This window comes from Jaculus jaculus, chromosome 6 (genome assembly GCF_020740685.1).
Source record: "Jaculus jaculus isolate mJacJac1 chromosome 6, mJacJac1.mat.Y.cur, whole genome shotgun sequence".
In the NCBI taxonomy this organism is placed as follows: Eukaryota; Metazoa; Chordata; class Mammalia; order Rodentia; family Dipodidae; genus Jaculus; species Jaculus jaculus.
In genome coordinates this window covers 147,619,625-147,639,206 of record NC_059107.1, presented here as the reverse complement: position 1 = coordinate 147,639,206, position 19,582 = coordinate 147,619,625, and the positions used below count along the sequence as shown (strand labels likewise).

The following is a 19,582-nucleotide window of genomic DNA, read 5'->3' as shown; positions in this document are numbered from 1 at the left end:
ATAAACAAACAAACAAACAAACGAAAAACAATCAGAAGACTTCCCATGTAGTCTGACCTATGGGCATCAGCTAGTACACACATTAAACCTGTAATACAAACAAATGGTGTTTATTTTTGCAGGGAGTCTACTGAAAATATTCTGTAAGACATTCAATCCTTACAATCTTTACAGTTGAGAAATTGCCTCTTGCTTATTCCTTGAGTTCCTTTGAAAGGAAGAGTTTATTTGCCCCTTACTATCTTGCTTGTGAATAATAAAACTATTTTCTCTAAATCTCCTTTATTTGTAGTTATATATAATATTAAAAACAACAAAGCAGGCTGGAGAAATGGCTTAGTGGTTAAGACCCTTGCCTGCGAAGCCTAAGGACACATGTTTGACTCTCCAGATTCCACCTAACCTAGGCACAGGCAATGTCACACATGTTCACTAGATGGCGCAAGTGCCTGGAGTTAGACTTCAGTGGCTGAGATCCTGGCACGCCAATTCTCTCTCTGTCTCTCTAAAAGTAAAATAAATTACAAAATTATTTTAAAAAAATACAACAAAGCTGTCCTGCAAGGCAGACTTATAATTTTCTTGCCCCCCTCAGTCTTATCATTGTCCAAGCCCTTGTTACAGAAGAGCTAATGCTATATATGTTGACAGTAGTCTGTCCTGACCAGTGCTAGTGAGCAGTCCCTTGCAACCCTTTTAAAATGTATGTAACATGAGCTGGTTCTTGCTTTAAGGCTGGTGGAAGAGATCAGACAGAAATGTGGTGGGCTTCAGCTACAGAATGAAGATGTCTACATGGCCACCAGATTCGAAGACTTCATCCAAAAGGTCGTGAGGAAACTGAGAGGAGAAGACCAAGAAGCAGAGCTGGTAGTGGACTATGTAAGTGTCTCCTTGAGGTTTCCACTCTGATCCCTAAGATCCAATGATGCAAAGTCAGGCTATGCCCTGCACCCATTTTCTTTGCAATTATAACTTTTTTAAAAAAAGAATTGAACACTTCCATAAATGTAAACAATATCTCATGGTAATTCCCTCCTTCCCTCCACATTCCCCTTTGAAACTCTCCATCATATGCCCTCCCCATCTCAATCAGTCTCTCTTTTATTTTGATGTCATGATCTTTTCCTCCTATTGTGATGGTCTTGTGTAGGCAGTGTCAGGCACTATGAGGTCATGAATATCCAGGCCATTTTGTGTCTGGAGGAGCATGTTGTAAGGAGTCCTACCCTTCCTTTGGCTCTTACATTCTTTCCACCACCTCTTCCGCATTAGACCCTGAGCCTTGGAAAGTGTGATGGAGATATTGCAGTACTGAGCACTCCTCTGTCACTTCTTCTCAGCACCATGGTGCCTTCTGAGTCTTCCCAAGGTCACAGCCATCTGAAAAGAGAAGCTTCTCTAGCCAAAAGTGAGAGTACCATTAATATGTAGGTATGAACATTAAGAGAAGTGCTTACTGGACAGTTTGGTGAACATAGTATATATGTTTAGCCAGACACCAGCAGACATTACTCCCCTAGGGCTCATGACTACCCCTGTTGTAGGTTTTCAGTATCAGGGATGTATTCCCTCTCATGGAGTGGGCCTCCAGTCCAATTAGAGAGTGGTTGGTTTCTCCCATAACAGACGTGCCACTATTTCACTTGTTGGCTCATTTAGCCTGGCTGACCAAATATAAGGCTTGCAGTGCCCACTGTTGAGTATCTTCACTGGTGATTTCTCTCTCTCCCATTGAACTGCATGCAGTGTGGCTTTTTCCAGCTTTCTGTCAGCTGGTCTACATGGAGGAGGTTTTCAACTCAGCTCTAGCAGGATTTCTCAGTGACCTTGCAACCCAAGTATGTGGAGTCTTCAGCAATAGGATCTTACCATCTATTCCTGGTGGGAAACCAAGGGCCTTGGCAATGGCCTGTAATGTTTTTGGGGCATCAGGGACCTCCCTGGCCAACAACTCACTGGAAAGTATCCCATCCCTGGCACTGAAAATTTTCTAGTAACAATATATGGCTCCTGAGTGCTCCATTGTCCAAAAAAGTAGGTTTCCATATGACTTATTTATATCCTCTTAGATTTTGATTAGCCCTCCCCCCACCTTTCCTTTACTTAATCCCTTCCCCTGACCTCACTTAGGCCTTTTCACCCCTATGCTGGGATCAAAGGCATGCACCACAATGCCTGGAAAAATCATATAGTTTATGTCCTTTTGTACTCCATTCCTTTTTCTGGTCAAATAGTATCCCATTGTATGGATGTACCACAGTGTATTCATCCATTCATCAGTGGATTGTGTAGGAGTCATTTCCCTTTACAGGTTATTATTATGCAACCATAAAAATTCAGATATAAGGGGCTGGAGCAATGGCTTAGCAGTTAAGGCACTTGCTTGGCAAAGCCCAAGACCCAAGTCCACTTCCCCAGTACTCATGTAAAGCCAGATGCACAAAGTGGCATATGTATCTGGAGTTCTTTTGCAGTGGCTACATGTCCTGGCACACCCATATTCACTTTCTCTCCTCTCCTCTGTCTCTTTCTGCTTGCAAATAAAAAACTCAATAAAGCCAGGTGTGGTGGCGCACGCCTTTAATCTCAGCACTTGGGAGGCAGAGGTAGGAGGATTGCTGTGAGTTCAAGTCCACCCTGGGACTACATTGTGAATTCCAGGTTAGCCTGGGCTGGAACAAAACCCCACTTTGAAAAACCATTAAAAAAAAAACTAAATAAAATAACTTTAGGGGCTGGAGAGATGGCTTAGCGGTTAAGCGCTTGCCTGTGAAGCCTAAGGACCCCGGTTCGAGGCTCAGTTCCCCAGGTCCCACGTTAGCCAGATGCACAAGGGGGCATACGCATCTGGAGTTCGTTTGCAGAGGCTGGAAGCCCTGGCGCGCCCATTCTCTCTCTCTCCCTCTATCTGTCTTTCTTTCTGTGTCTGTCGCTCTCAAATTAAAAAATAAAAAAATTTAAATTAAAAAATTTAAAAAAATAACTTTAGGTGTAAGTTTTTTTTCAAGAACATGTTTTCATTCCTTCATTCCTCTGGGGTAGATGCCTATGAGAAGAATGGATGAGTCACACTGTAGCTCCGTGTTTAACTTGCAAGGTATTTTCCAAGATAGTTGCATGCTTTCATGATTCCACCACTAATTTAATGGAGAGTCCTGGGCTTCTCCATGTCCTTGTCACAATTTATTATCTGCCTTTCTCTTTCTGTCCTAGGAGGTAGAAAGTAGTGTCTCATTGTCACTTTCATTTACTCTCCCTTATCGCCAGTGATGCTAAGCTTCTTTTCATGTGTCTGTGGGCATCTGTACTTTTATTTTTCAGTTTTTTGTTTATTTGTTTTTTGAGGTAGGGTTTCGCTTCTAGCCCAGGCTGACCTGGGATTCACTATGTAGTCTCAGGGTGGCCTTGAACTCATGGTGATCCTCCTACCTTAGCCTACAGAGTGTTGGGATTAAAGGCATGCATTTATACATTCTTCTTAGGGAAATGTTTGTGCAAATCCTTTTGTCTGTTTTAAAGTGAGTTATCTTTTATGGCGGAGTTGTCAAGTCCTTTGTATATTTTGGAACTAGCTCCTTATCAAATGTGTATTTGCAAATAATTTCTCTTGACCATGAATTTTCTTTTCACCTGGGCAGTGACTGTGGTGGTTTGATTCGGGTGTCCCCTATAAACTCAGGTGTTCGGAATGCTAGGTTCCCAGCTGATGGAGATTTGGGAATTAGCGTCTCCTGGAGGCGGTGTGTTGGTGGCGGGCTTACGGGTGTTATGGCCAGTTCCTCCTCTCCCCAGTGTTTGGCACACTCTCCTGCTGCAGCTGTCCACCTTGTGTTAGCCAGGGGCTGATGTTCACCCTCTGTTCATGCCGTCGTTTTCCCCTGCCATTGTGTAGCTTCCCCTCAGGTCTTTAAGCCAAAATAACAAGCTTCTCTTGGTTGGGTGATTTCTACCAGCAATGCGAACCTGATTGCAATAGTGACACACCCAGATTTGTATTTTGTCACTTGTGCATATATATCTTGTTGGATGCCTTCCCCATCTACTCTCTCCTTGCCTCCCGCGTGGCTGTTAGTAGGTATTGTCTAGTATGTCATTTTCATCCCACGTTGTTTCTTTTACCACACCGTTTAGTTCTTTTCTTTAGTGCCCTCAGGATTATAGTGAATATTTTTGTTAAAGCATTCTAGTTCAGAGAATAACAACAATATAGAAAAACACACTGCTGAGCTGGGCGTGGTGGCGCACGCCTTCAATCCCAGCACTCAGGAGGCAGAGTTAGAAAGATCGCTGTGAGTTCAAGGCCACCCTGAAACTACATAGTGAATTCCAGGTCAGCCTGAGCTAGAGACCCTACCTCGAAACCCCCCCCCAAAAAAAAAAAAGAAGAAGAAAAAGAAAAAAAGAAAAGAAAGAGCAACCTTGCTGCCACATTGCCACGTCTTATTGGCGGAAAGATCGGCTTCATGGAAGCTAATGGAGTAACCTCCAGGTGCTTGTTAGCCGGGGGGCAGAGAGAATAGCTCAGGCAACACACACGTATCAGAGAAGAAGTGGAAAATGGAAGAAAACTTAAACTGGTACCACCAGCCTGAGAGGAAAAGGCGAATTTTCAAGGATGGACAGCAGTGGCTGCGCTCATCGAGAGTCCCACTAGGTGGCGGTGTCTGCACGGTCTGGAGGCGGTCCGCCATGCCTTGGGTGAAATCTGAGCCGCCGCTCAGAGAACTTCCTCCTCAGGGGCCAGTCCAGCATCTTGAGGCCTCATCTCTCCTGTGTCACCTGTAGCTGGTCCCTTTAGACAGCAGCCATTAGAATCCCGGTGGCAGCTTCTCCTGCATTAGTGCATAGGTTTCTTTATAGCTATTTGTTGTCAAGTTGATGAGCTTGGAAATCCATTGACTCTTAATATCCACAGGTTTCAAAGGAGGTCAACGGTATGACAGTAAAAATGCCGTACCAGTGCTTCATAAATGGACAGTTCATGGACGCTGATAATGGAGAGACTTATGACACTGTCAACCCGACGGATGGATCTGTGAGTAGTAACTGTGGACATTTGGTTGACACAACCGCCCAGCAGGCTGGCTGAAGTCACCGCATCCTACCCTCTGCCCTCTAACTTCATGCAACCACGTCTTGCGTTTCTCTCAGTTATTCACTTTTGGCACTGGCTCCTGCGAACTATCATAACCTTCTATTGTCTGCGTGTTTACGATGAATTTAGACAGCTGGGTCTGTGCACAGCCTCCCCACAGAGCTCTATGTCAAGAAAAAGTCAGGCTTTGAAAATTCATGGCAAGCAATCCAGCTTCCCTAAGACAGGACAAGAACTGTCCACGCACCCCGGCGTGTTTCTTCAGACTATGTGGCATTAAAAGTGCCAAATTTCACACTCACAGCCCTCACATTCTAATTGTTGCCTTTTCTTAACCCCTAGATAGATTAAATTTTCATCATGAAATTCTTTGAAATTTAAAACAAATTTTTTTAATGAGCGAGATAGAATCAGCATGCCAGGGCCTCTAGCCCTGCAACCAAACTCCAGATGTGTGCACCACCTTGTATGCACGCATAACCTTATGCACATGCATCACCTTGTGCATCTGACTTACGTGGGTACTGGGGAGTTGAACCTGGGTCCTTAGGCATTGCAGGCAAGCACCTTAAACACTAAACCATCTCCCAAACCGAATTCTTTGAGTTTTTAAGTAATACTTTTTTTGTGTGGTTTTTCAAGGTAGGGTTTCATTCTAGCCCAAACTGACCTGGAATTCTGTAGTCCCAGGCTGGCCTCGAACTCACATCAATCCTCCTATCTCTGCCTCTCAAGCGCTGGGATTAAAGGCATGTGCCACCACACCTGGATGTAGCACTCTGTTTAAATTATTAATATAATATTAGTTACAAAAACCACACTGATCCCTTAGGCGACCTATTTGTTTGTTTATTTTTATTTATTTATTTGAGAGCGACAGACAGAGAAAGAGGCAGATAAAGAGAAAGAGAAATGGAATTTCAAAGGGGAAAGTGTGGAGGGTGGGGAGGGAGGGAATTACCATGGGATTTTTTTTTTATAATCATGGAAAATGCTAATAAAAATTTTAAAAATTTAAAAAAAGAGAGAGAGGGGGCTGGAGAGATGGCTTAGCGGTTAAGCGCTCGCCTGTGAAGCCTAAGGACCCCGGTTTGAGGCTCGGTTCCCCAGGTCCCACGTTAGCCAGATGCACAAGGGGGCGCACGCGTCTGGAGTTCGTTTGCAGAGGCTGGAAGCCCTGGTGCGCCCATTCTCTCTCTCTCCCTCTATCTGTCTTTCTCTCTGTGTCTGTCGCTCTCAAATAAATAAATAAACAAACAAAAAAAAACCTAAAAAAAAAAAATAAAAAATAAAAAAAGAGAGAGAGAATGGGTGTGCCAGGGCCTCCAGCCACTGCAAACGAACTCCAGATGCATGTGCCCCCTTGTGCATCTGGCTAACGTGGGTCCTGGGGAATTGAGCCTCGAACCAGAGTCCTTAGGCTTCACAGACAAGCGCTTATCCTCGAAGCCATCTCTCCAGCCCAGGTGACCTATTTTTGCTTGTGTTGAAATAGACAATATGCAAAGTATCCTACGCCTCTTCAGCGGATGTCAACAAAGCAGTGGCAGCGGCCAAGGACGCCTTTGAAAACGGTGAATGGGGAAGGATGAACGCCAGGGAAAGAGGAAGACTGATGTACAGGTGGGTTCTGGCAAAAAGCTGGCCGGGCACCGTGGCGCACGCCTTTAATCCCAGTACTCAGGAGGCAGAGGTAGGAGGATTGCTGTGAGTTTCAGACCAGCCTGAGACTACATGGTGAATGCCAGGTTAACCTGGGCTAGAACAAGACCCTACCTTGAAAAACCACAAAAAAAAAGAAAGAAGAAAGAGAGAGAGAGAGAGGGAGAAAGGAAGAAAGGAAGGGAGGAAGGAAGAAAGAAAAGGGAAAAATTTGTTCCCTTTGGTTATTGGTTAACATTGTCAGGACTTTAAACATTCCTGCAAACATTCTATCATGTCGGTTCCTTTCAGTGGCCACGTGAAGCAATCTATAAAGGTCATGCTCCAAGGACATGAACCAGAATAGAGAACAGAGCTGCATGTGGGGACTATCCCTCACCCTATTGTTCTTCAAAGACAAACTGTAAATCTCTTGATGGGTAGGGAATAGGAGCAGGGAGGAAAATGCTATGGCCCAGGGAGGATGTTATAAATGACTAAGTTTAAGTAATGAGGTTTGATTGTTATTCCATTTAATGTTATTCCATTTAAAGCCAAACATCTCACCTGAGTTAAAAGATCTTTTAGCTGGGCGTGGTGGCACACACCTTTAATCCCAGCACTCGGGAGGCAAAGGTAGGAGGAGTGCAGTGAGTTCGAGGCCACCCTGAGACTACATAGTGAATTCCAGGTCAGCCTGGACCAGAGTGAGACCCTACTTCAAAAAAAAAAAAAATTTTAGAGTGAGATCTGGAAGAAATATCAGGGCAGGACAGATTTCAAGCTCAAATTAAGCATGGGCCCAAGAGACCCACAGAAGGACAGAAGGGAGGGAGGGAAGGGGAGGTGAACACAGCAGATAGCTTGATTATTTCATAGTTGTATTAGTTTCTTCTTTTCCTGCTGGGACCAAAGCCCTGTCAAGAAGCAACCTCGGGGAGGAGGTCTGTTTTAGGTTATTGTTGAAGGGCCTCAGTCTGGCACGGCAGGGGGTCACAGTGCCCCCTCAGCCGGGAAGCAGACAGCAGTGAATACCCATGCTGGGTTCATGCTCAGTGCAAGACCCCTTCCCTTGGAAAGGCTCTCACACTTAGGGTGAACTTCCCACCTTGATTTGTTTCCATGGTGATTCTAATCCAATCAAGTTAACAATGAACCATCAGAGTGGTCCCCCCACCCCCCAGAACTGCATCTCATTCCCAAGGAATCTGAACCCCATAAACAACTCTGCTATGTATTTGCACTTCATTCCATGTTTCTGTCTTGTCCACTTTCATTTGTTTTGAAAGTATTTCTACACCAACCAGTCTCCATAGGTCCCCAGGGGTTGTGGGTGACACTGTGATATTGCCCTGTGTACACACAGACTATCCACATAGTTAGTTGCTGGTTCCGGTTACCCTTCACCTATCTCCTCTGTGGGACCACCATGGCTCAGCCCCTGCTTGACTTATGCATGAGGGGTGCAGGTGACATTTGTTCCTCACACCCTCTGCTTCTCCTTGCCACTCCTGAAACAGACGGCTGGGAATGTAGCTTGGCAGCAGAGCACTTGCCTAGCTTGCATGAGGCCTTGGGTTAATAAGAGTACTAATGATGATGATAATGACCTCATAAAACAAAATTATTTGTTCAGGGATTTAATACCTGTCTATCCTCCTGGACTATAATCCTCATTCGTCAGGGGCCTGGACCCACTGGGTTCACCTCTGAAATCTCAGTATGGGGGGGTGCTAGTAGGGTGTAGCAGTTATCTTCTTGTTGCTGGGACAGAACACATGACCAGAAACAGATCAAGGGAGGAAAGGCTTTCAGGAGAAGATTCGTCCAGGCAGGGAGAGCACAGCAGACCTGAGCAGGAAGCCTGGTGTTGCAGTCCAGTTCGCATGGCTGGTAGAAATCACCCAACCAAGAGCAGCTTCTGGGAAAAAGAGGTTTATTTGGCTTACAGGCTCGAGGGGAAGCTCCACGATGGCAGGGAAAAACGATGGCATGAACAGAGGGTGGACATCACCCCCTGGCCAACTTAAGGTGGAACACAGCAACAGGAGGGTGTGCCAAACACTGGCATGGGGAAACTGGCTATAAGGCCCATAAGCCCGCCCCCAACAATATACTCCCTCCAGGAGGCATTAATTCCCAAATATCCATCAGCTGGGAACCTAGCATTCAGAACACCTAAGTTTATGGGGGACACCTGAATCAAACCACCACACCTGGGTTACATCTGCACATCAGCAGGAAGGAATGAGTCTGAGTGAGCTGGCTCAGCACACCCAGGGGGCCAGAATAATAAACCTCAAGGCCTACCCTTAGCAACACACCTCCTCCAGCAAGGCTCCACCACCCAAACACTCCACAACTTCCCAACTTGCTACCAGCTGGGGACCAAGTATTCAAAAAGCATGAGGCTATGGGAGCCATTTCATATTCAAACCACCACATAGGGCCTCCATCAATATGTTCTGGGTGGAATTTTCTCACTGACCACACAGACTTGCTGACCTGCTGGAAGAAAACCAAGAGGAGCTGGCAACCATTGAGGCACTGGACTCCGGGGCGGTCTATACCCTGGCTCTGAAGACTCACATCGGGATGTCTGTGCAGACGTTCAGATACTTTGCGGGCTGGTGTGACAAGATTCAGGTAAGCCCAGATGTTCTCTGATTCCCAAAGAACAGGGACACACATTCATTATTTCGTAGCAGCCTGGGTCTCCTGTCCCCTGATGGCATCTTGTCACTGTGTCCTCTGGATGGGAGCAATGCCTCGTCCTCACAGGGCAGAAGAGCAGGCTACTCCCTTCAACCCTTCTTATGCAGTGTGAATCCATTCACGAGGGCTAACAGAGCCTCATGACAGACACATCTCTCCCTAGGCCTCACCTCCCAACACTGCAGTGGGGCGTAAGTTTGGAATGCAGGAGTGTGGTAACACGTTCAAGACCATAGCAGTGGTCACAGGAGGTAAATGGATTGCTGTTGTCCCCTTAGTACCGATAAGGACAGGGGGATAGAATGGCTCAGTTGGTGGAATGCCCATCTAGCATGCACAGGCCCTGGTTCCATCTCTGAAACCACATAAACTGGGCATGATGACACATGTCTGCAATCCCAGCCCTTGGGAGGCGGTGGCAGAATGATCAGAAGTTAAGATCATCCTTGACTACTCTGTGACAGTCAGCTTCACATTGCTGGCAGAAAACACCTGACCAAGAGCAGCTTGAGGGGGAAAGAAAAGGGGAGGGTACTTTGGCTTATAGACTCCAGGAGAAGCTCCATAATGGCAGGGGGAAATGATGGCATGAGCAGAGGGTGGGCATCACCTCCTGGCCAACATCACGTGGACAAAAAAAAAAAAAAAAAAAAGAGCAGGAGAGTGTGCCAAACACTGGCAAGAGGAAGCTGGTTATAACACCCACAAGCCCACCCCCAATAATACACTGCCTCCAGCAGCCTTTAATTTCCAAATTACCATCATCGGGGGACCTGGCATTCAGAGCACCTAAGTTTATGGGGGACACCTGAATCAACCCCCCCACAGTTTCCTAGCAAACTGGAAGCCAACATGAGTAACATGAGACCCTGTCTCAAAACAAACAAGCAGAGCCGGGCGTGGTGGCACACGCCTTTAATCCCAGCACTCAGGAGGCAGAGGTAGGAGAATCGCTGTGAGTTTGTGAGTTTGAGGCCACCCTGAGACTACAAAGTGAATTCAGGTCAGCCTGAACTAGAGTGAAATCCTACCTCGGAAAAAAAAAAAATATATATATATATATATCAAGCAGAGGCTAGAGAGATGGCTCAGCAGTTAAGGCACTTGCCTGCAAAGCCTAATGACCTGGATTCAATTCCCATGTAAAGCCAGCTGTGCAAAGTGGCACATGCAGCTAGAGTTCATTTGCAGTGGCTGGAGGCCCTGATGCACCCAGTCTCCCTCCCCCCTTTCTCTCTCCTTACAAATAAATTAAAAAAAGTATTTTTAAAAGCAAGCAGGTAAGGACACAGTGGTGCGGGGAACATAATAAGAGAGTCCAAGAACCACTCCTGAGCTCAGATCTTCGAGTTTCTGACTGAGCTCTAGCGACAGTCTCTGTTTATAATTTATCATTATCCTGTCTCTGGAGAGTATTGGATCATCTTCCAGCTAAAATGACAAAAGCCTGGGATTATGAAGCTAAAGGGGGGGGGGCATGTAATTTGAATGTAAAGATGGCAGGGCAACACTGTAGGAACAGTGGCTGAAAGACAGACTAAGCCCGGAAAGAGCATGTGTGGATGACAGTTTGAGACTTCTCTTGGCCTCGGCATTTAGCACTGAGCCTGCGGAAGGAACCAGAGCAAAGTGTGAGCGCTGCTCACGTTCCCAACGCGGCTGCTGCAGTGCTGGCCATCATAGCCACCATTCTGAAAGTGGGAAGAGGAGGGAAGAACAAGAGCTAGGAAACGTGTCCCCGACCTCCCAGCACCGGATTCTGTGTTTCCAGTTGGGTGTGGGTATGCTAAGGAGACTGGAGAACACCGTCTCGTCGGGTCACGTGGCTGCCTGTTAACATGAAGCCAGCAAGACCAGGTCCACACCTCGGCTTGCTGCCCATCACCCCTGCTAGCCTCATTTTGTCACAGCAGCATGTTCATGGTGAGCTATTATAAAGATTGGAAACAATGTCTGCTACAGAGCAGGTCTGGAACACAGGTCTTACATCTCAGTGAAGTTTTTAAAAAATATTTTAAAGTTTATTTTGCAAGCAGAGCGAGATAGGGACACACAGAGAATGGAAGTGCCAGGGCCTCCAGCCACTGCAAACTCCGAATGCATGCACCATTGTGCATCTGGCTATACGTGGGTGCTGCAGAATCAAACCAGGGTCCTTAAGTTATGCAGGCAAGTGCTTTAACCACTGAACAATCTTGCCAGCCAGCAAAGCCAAAGGGCCTAGGTTCAATTCCCCAGTATCCATGTAAGCCAGATGCACAAGATGCCGCATGCATCTTGAGTTTGTTTGTAGTAGCTGGAGGCCCTAGTGCACCCGTTCTCTCTCTCCTCTCAAATAAATAAATACTAAATAAAATGTTATCAGTTTATTATTTTTTGTTTATTTTTTGAGGTAGGATCTCACTCTAGCTCAGGCTGACCTAGAATTCACTATGTAGTCTCAGGGTGGCCTTGAACTCATGGGGATCTGTCGCGACCACCTCGACCAGCAAGAATGACGCGACCCGAGAGCTCTTCTTTAAGCAGTTTATTCAGGAACCTTGAACAATCTTCTGACCCCGGGGAGAGCCGACCCACAAGCTAAGTAGTCCTGCGCTAGCCAACCCTAGTGAGCCACGTGGCCCATGCAGATAGGTCCACGATTAAGGAAGCAGAATTAGTTAAGCAGCCTCAGCCAAATAAGGACTTGTTTATCCCAGAGAGCGCTCGCTATCGGGCTAGCGGAAGGTGGAAGCCGATGCCATCTTTAGGGCGCGGCACATCGCAGCTCTCCACAGTTCCCCCTTTTTGTTTTAAATGAAACAGGTGAGAGTAGAGGTCTGAGCTCTGTAGTGAAATCCAGTACCGATTTTTCCAGAGGCAGGAGTAAGGATGGATATTATGGGGAAAGGACGGTACTAACCCGCTTTCTCTCAGACATGCTCTCCTCTAGGCTGCTAACTGCAGGCGGCATACCTAGAGTGCAGTGCTTTGCCTCGCAACCTGAACGTGCTGAGTGTTCTAGCTCTTCATGACAGCAAGCCATGCGTAAGGGGACTGTCCTGCCTCAATGGCTGTAAAGGCCTGAATAATCATAGCCGCATTCCTTTGCTGTGTGACCCTCATCTTGCATAGACACCACAGGCCCACCAAGAAGGCCAGCACCAGGAGACCAGCCATCGCTCCCAATAGCACCATGACAAAAGGGAGCCCACCTAGGCTGAGGGGGAACATCCATGCCACCTCCATAACTCCGAGGCCATCGACCACTAATCCAAGAGGCATTAACTGAAAATTGGCCTGGGCGCCAAGGGGCCTCCGTCCAGGCAGCAGACTGATTATAAAGCATCACACATGGGCTTATTTGACTAATATTACTTACCAGCAAAAAGCACAAACTTCCCACTAGTGGTACACTAACATTGCCTTCAACGGGACTAATTTCCCCCATCCAAGGGCAAATAGGAGAGGCCTAAACTTTTATTGCTAGCAAAAAAGCAAGGGAAAACTTGGGCATTATATTGAACCGGAAGAGGCTTTGGAAACACCGACAAGATCCCCCATCAAGGTTCCGCCTGAGTCAGACTCCACCTCAGGCCTATCAGCATCCATAGCAGAAGGATCTTCATGTTGGACTTTTCTGGTCAGTCTCTCGGGCACCCACACTGGATCCTGACGATGCTACAGAAAAACACAAACAGACCCTCTCGTCCACGTCAATACAGGATCAGGGCCATACCACGTTCCTGTGAGCACATCTTTCCATTTAACATATCCTTTCAGGGATCCACCTTGATGTTGATGACGATCTGCCGTGGAAAGGCCATCCACGTCCAAATTTTAAAAATTAAGAGTAAAAAGAGCTAGAGATATTCTTCTAGGCCTTGAAGAGTTTGAGAAGAAGCCTGTATTGGCCAATTGGATGGCCAGTCTCTTTTTGAAATAATACTTTTATCTGCTCCGGTATCCAGAAGCCCAAGAATTTCCTCGCCTTCAACCCTTAATTTTAATGTAGGTCTCTGCTCAAGATCCAGGGATAAAAATGTTAAATCATTCCCTGTGGACCCAAATCCTTTATCTCCTCTCTCTCGTAAATTAGCGGTAAATCTTTCATGAAGGCTGGGTAAAATGAGTAACTGGGCTATACGATCTCCGGGGGAAATGGCCACAATTCCTCGAGGGGAAAACACCATGATCTTAACTACACCAGTAAAATCTGGATCAATCACACCTGGATGAACTATCAGGCCTCGTAGGGCTGACGATGATCTTCCTAGCAACAAACCAACTGTACCCGGTGCTAGGGGTCCTTTAAAATCAGTATCCACCACCTGGACCCCCATGCGAGGAGTTAATATGAGTCTGATGGTGGCACGGAGGTTCAATCCTGCTGAGCCCGCAGTGGCTCTCTGTGGTCCCTCGGATGACGGAGGGTGGGCCACCTCTCCACTATCTGGTTGCTGTTCTGACTCTCTACCGCCCCATATATTTGCGGGCCCTGGTGGCGTGGGCCCTGCTGTCCATTTTTTGGATGGGCTCCACCATAACCTGGACTAAGAAGTTGCCCATTAATATCCTTCACAGATCGGCATTCATTAGCCCAGTGGTTCCCCTTTTTACATTTCGGACATAGCCCAGGCTGCCTGGGGCGTAGGCTGTTTTCTGTATTTGGTGTATTTTCCCTCTCAGGGCATTGCCTTTTAAGGTGTCCCATCTTGCCACATCTAAAGCAAGCCTTTGAACCTCCTCTCTTGTTTTGAGACAGCTGTACCACAGCCACTGCAAGACCAGCATTTGTCAGGGGTCCTCCTAGTTCTCTACAAACTTTCATCCAAGCCTCCAGTCCCTTGCTCTTATATGGGGTAATAGCAGCTCTACATGCTTTTGTACATTGCTCATAAACTAACTGTTTTATAAGGGGCATAGCAGCATCAGGATCCCCAAATATCCTTCCTGCCACTTCTACCATTCTCGCCACAAAGTCAGAGAATGGCTCCATGGGTCCTTGTAAAATCTTAGTAAGATTACCACTGACTTCTCCTTTGTTCGGCAAGGATTTCAATGCCTTAATGGCAATCTGATTGACCTGTCCATAAACCTGTACAGGATATCCTGTCTGCTGGTTGGCAAACCTTCCCTGTCCTAGCAACATATCTCTGTCCCAGATGGGATTTCCATCCCTAGCATTGACAGCAGCCTGCTCTGTAGCAAATTCAATTGTAAAGGCTCTCCAATCTAAATATCGTCCTGGACTCAAGCAGGCTCGGGCTAGTCCACCCCAATCATTTGGGGTCATGCAGTGCCTGTTCAATGACTCTACTTGGGCTATGGTGAATGCAGCAGTTATGCCATATGTTCTGACTGACTCAGCTAGGGACTTGATGACCTTAAAATCAAGAGGCTCCTCATAGCGGTTACCCTGAGCATCTTGAAAAACTGGACAAGCAAGTTGTAGCTCTGATCTTACAGCTCGCCACACTTCCGGGCAAAAGGGACATCCTGAACCTCCCGAGGGAGCTGGGTTGCCCGACTCATCGTACAATGGCGGAGCAGAAGGGATCTTGTTCAGCTGTCCCTCCGTACTATCGGGCCCTGACTTTTCTTTTTCCTTCTTCTTATCCTTCAAAGAATGTTTTTCCATCCTCTCTACCAAAGCTTGCAGCTCCTCATCTGTATCAGAGCAGTCCGTGTCTGTTGTTTCCCTTTCTCCTGACTTCTCTGATCTTTCTTCCTTTAACATTTCTAAAGCTGTTTGTCCTTCCTCCACTGCTCTGCAGTACCTCTGGTCCTCGAGACAGCGTCTAATCAGCTTCCAGATTGGTCTAACTCCTGCCTTTAAAGTTCCCTGATCCCAAGCAAAGTCCAGATCCCTCCCTAACTTATCCCAGCACGCGACCGTTAGGTTACCCGACATCGCAAACCAGGGGGTGACAGTATCGCACTCATTCAAAAATCTCTCTAGGGTACTTTTCTTAACTTTTAAATTCTTTGACAAAAGCAGCTCCTGAAGAGCCAAAAAAGTTGGGTGCGAATGAGAAGCGCCCATAGTTACTTTTACCTTTAACTCTGCTCACTGGTCCGCAGTGACTTTACTTTCGGTTTGCTATCACCGTGAACTCTTCTTTGCTCTCTTTTTATCTACAGAGTAGAGCACAAGTTGTCGCTTCCCCACGATCTTTATTGTCCCACCTTACCTTAGGGAACTTACCAGCGCTGCCCTGACTGCAAAAAGTTCTGAGCCTCCTTCGAGAGAGAGAGGTTCCCCGTACGGGCCACCACTTGTCGTGACCACCTCGACCAGCAAGAATGACACGACCCGAGAGCTCTTCTTTAAGCAGTTTATTCAGGAACCTTGAACAATCTTCTGACCCGGGGGAGAGCCGACCCACAAGCTAAGTAGTCCTGCGCTAGCCAACCCTAGTGAGCCACGTGGCCCATGCAGATAGGTCCACGATTAAGGAAACAGAATTAGTTAAGCAGCCTCAGCCAAATAAGGACTTGTTTATCCCAGAGAGCGCTCGCGGAAGGCGGAAGCCGATGCCATCTTTAGAGCGCGGCACATCGCAGCTCTCCACAGGGATCCTCCTCTTCCTACCTCCCGGGTGCTGGATTAAAGGTGTGAGTAGCCACGCCTGGCTGTTATCAGTTTAAATGAGTAAAGTAAGCAGCAACCTTTCTGTCCCTTAGGGTTCTACCATTCCAATCAACCAGGCCCGTCCAAATCGCAACCTGACCTTCACCAAGAAGGAGCCACTGGGGTGAGTTGAAGACAGTGCCTATGTGTGACTGGGAGAGTTTAGAGATGAGGCAACTAAGGCTGTCACCCCCCCCCCCAGGGTCTGCGCCATCATTATCCCCTGGAACTACCCACTGATGATGCTGGCCTGGAAGAGCGCAGCGTGCCTGGCGGCAGGCAACACCCTGGTGCTCAAGCCGGCACAGGTGAGGCTTGCTGGGGGCACAAGGGCCCCTTGCCTACACACCCCAAAACAGACGTACTTTTGGGCTGGAGAGATGGCTTAGCGGTTAAGGCACTCGCCTGCGGAGCCTTAGAACCCATGTTCAAGTCTCCGGGTCCCATGTAGCCAGATGCACAGTGATGCAGGCATGCACTATCACATGGCATGCAAGGGGGCACATGCGTCTGAGTTCCTCTACAGCAGGCTGAAGGCCCTGGCGTGCCCTCCCTCTCTCAAAAAAAAAAAAACAAAAAACCAGACATACTTTCTAAGCACTATGTCTAAACAAAATGAGATGGCTATCGCGGCATCTTTCCATATATCATGGTTAACTTTTTATCCTCATTTGACACATGACTATCTTATGTGGGGTGTATTCTGTAACATAAAGCTTGTACGGGGCTGGCGGGGATGGCCCAGTGGGTAAGAGCCCTTGCTTCACCAGACCAAGAACCTGGTTTCGCACCCATGTCAAAAGCCAAGTGTGGCCACACATGCCTGTAAGCAGCGCTTAGTGGGGGTAGCAACTGGAGGAATTCTGGGACTCGCTGTTCAGTCAGTCTAGCTGAGAACTGGGAGCTCCACGTCAGCGACGGATTCTGTCTCAGGGAAATAAGATGGAAGAGCAATAGTGGAGGACTGACAGGCTCCAGCCTCTGTGTTCGTGTGCATGGAGGGCACACGCCTGTACAGTAGATGTGCACATGCCACACATCATACACTGCGCACATACCTACAACAAAAGCCCTTCTGTGATCAGCAAGCATAGTGTAATAATCCCTTGACTATCTACAAACTGGTTCGCTTCTTGCAAACTTGCTAAGTGCCAAGTAGTTAGGAAACTATATGTAGAGAATTTATGAGACATCAGAAGAAAACGTAAGCCAGGGAGCGGGGAAAATGGCTCAGTGTGGGGGTGGGGGGGTGCTTGCTGTGCACCCAGGACCTGAGTCTGTACCCCCAGAACCCACCTAAAACCTGATGCAATAGTGTATGCCTAATCCCAGTGATCCCGTGGCAGTATGGGAGACACACAGGAGAATCCCTGGAACTGATGGGCCAGTTGGCTTTTTGTACACTGTGGTGAACAGGAAAACTTGCCTCAGCGTGGAAGGCGAGGATACCCAAGGTTGTCCTCTGACCTTCACTTGCATGGTGTGGTGCACTCAAAAACATGAACACAGGGCCGGAGAGATGGCTTAGCGGTTGAGCACTTGCCTGTGAAGCCTAAGGACCCTGGTTTAAGGCTCTGTTCCTCAGCACCCATGTTAGTCAGATGCATAAGGTAAAAGCATGCATCTGGGGTTTGTTTGCAGTAGCTGGAGGTCCTGGTGTGCCCATTCTCTCTCTGCCTCTTTCTCTGTCAGTCGCTCTCAAATAAATAAATAAAAATTAATTAAAAAAAACATGAACACATATGCATATGTACACACACCCAAGAGAAATAATGGTAAACTGGGCATGGTGGTGCATGCCTGTAATCACAGCACTTAGGAGGAATATCGCCACAAGTGCAAGGCCAGCCTGGGCTACATAGTGAGTTTGATGCCATCCTGGGTTACACAGTCTCAAAAAAAACCCTCCAAAAAAAAAGAAATATGTAGGTATTTAAATTTAATTATCAATAAAATTTTAAAGATATGAAAGGAAAAAGCATGCAGAAAAAAGAGTAATTATGGCAACTAAAATCATATATACACAGGGAAATCCTAAAAAAAGTATCAGGCAGTTCTCAGAAATATCTGTTCTTTACAATAACTTTTTAAAATTTTTTTGTTTTTTATTTATTTATTTGAGAGTGACAGACAGAGAGAGAAAGAGGCATATAGATAGATAGGGAATGGGCACGCCAGGGCCTCTAGCCACTGCAAAGGACCTCCAGACGCGTACGCTCCTTGTGCATCTTGGTAACATGGGTCCTGGGGAATCGAGCCTCGAACCGGGGTCCTTAGGCTTGACAAGCAAGCACTTAACCAGTAAGCCATCTCTCCAGCCCTGTACAATAACTTTTCTTCTGTGGGTTTTTATTTTTATTTATTTATTTATTTATTTTTGAGATAGGGTGTCTCAGAAAACTTCTCCTTTGGGGAGATGTGAACTCACATCTTTGTGACAGATAGGCCACAAAGGACAGACAGGACGTTTACACCAAAACCAGTTTTGGTGAACCGATGAGTTTATTGGGGTTGCTTGCAGAGCAGGGTGAGGAGGGACTGCTCACAGGAACAATGGATGACTCAAAGGCAGCTGCGTCACCAAAAAGCCCAGCCCAGCCCAGCCCAGGTGACGGCCCACGGAAGCTTTAGCCTGGAGCGCGCTTCACAGCTTGCGGGCAGGTCTCTTCCCCAAGCAGTTGTTTTCCCTTTACATAGCCTTAGGACTGGGGTCTGGCAACCTTCCTCCAGACTTGTTAGCTTCCTGAGTCTCCTGCACTTCCGTCCTAACCCCCAGCAGGGAGTGTTGCAATCTCTGATTAACATTGGTCAAATCTGCCCTTCAGCAGTCTTTCCTGTAACCTTGGGACGTGGTTATATGACCTTTTAAGTTTCAGCTCTTCCAGACATCTTGTTTTGACTCCCTCCTCCCTTCAGGAGGGAATATTTTAATTCCGAGGACTGCTATACAACACAGGGTCTTGTACACCAGGCTTGGCTTGAAATCGCGGTGTAGATGAGGATGACCTTGAACTTCTGGTCCTCCTACCTCCACTTCCTGGGTGCTGGGATTACAGATGTGTACCATTATGCCCAATTTATATGGTGCTGGGGCTCAAACATGCATGCTAGCAAAGCAGTGTCCCAACCGAGCACACCAGCCCACTCCTGACTTTGGAAGCATGTCTCCCAAACTTGACCACAGCCAATGAGAGAATTATACTCAGCACAGGTGAGATTGATAAAGCTAGCCTAACAGCACAGAGATCACATGATCAAAGCTCACACCTGGACTGGGCCTCTCCAGAGCAGGTGCCTCCTGAGTGACATGTGCACCATCATGCTGGTGGGATTCACGAGAAAGAAACAAATTCAGGCCAACAAACATTGCATGATACAAATAGCATGTACACTTCGAGACTGTCAGGGTAAGCTGGGCGTGGTGGGACACACCTTTAATCCCAGCACTTGGGAGGCAGAGGTAGGAGGATCACCATGAGTTCGAGGCCACCCTGAGACTACATAGTGAATTGCAG

At 47.1% G+C, this 19,582-nt stretch overlaps 1 protein-coding gene across 1 annotated transcript in view; it reads left to right on the top strand.

Moving 5' to 3' along the window:
- Aldh1l2 (aldehyde dehydrogenase 1 family member L2) overlaps positions 1-19,582 on the top strand; it is a 67,994-nt gene that overhangs the window by 26,848 nt on the left and 21,564 nt on the right. The window contains exons 10-15 of the mRNA XM_045153051.1: positions 735-882; positions 4,919-5,038; positions 6,594-6,721; positions 9,235-9,385; positions 16,121-16,191; positions 16,270-16,375. Of these exons, the coding sequence (XP_045008986.1) occupies positions 735-882; positions 4,919-5,038; positions 6,594-6,721; positions 9,235-9,385; positions 16,121-16,191; positions 16,270-16,375 (724 nt within the window). The remainder of the gene's footprint in view (positions 1-734; positions 883-4,918; positions 5,039-6,593; positions 6,722-9,234; positions 9,386-16,120; positions 16,192-16,269; positions 16,376-19,582) is intronic.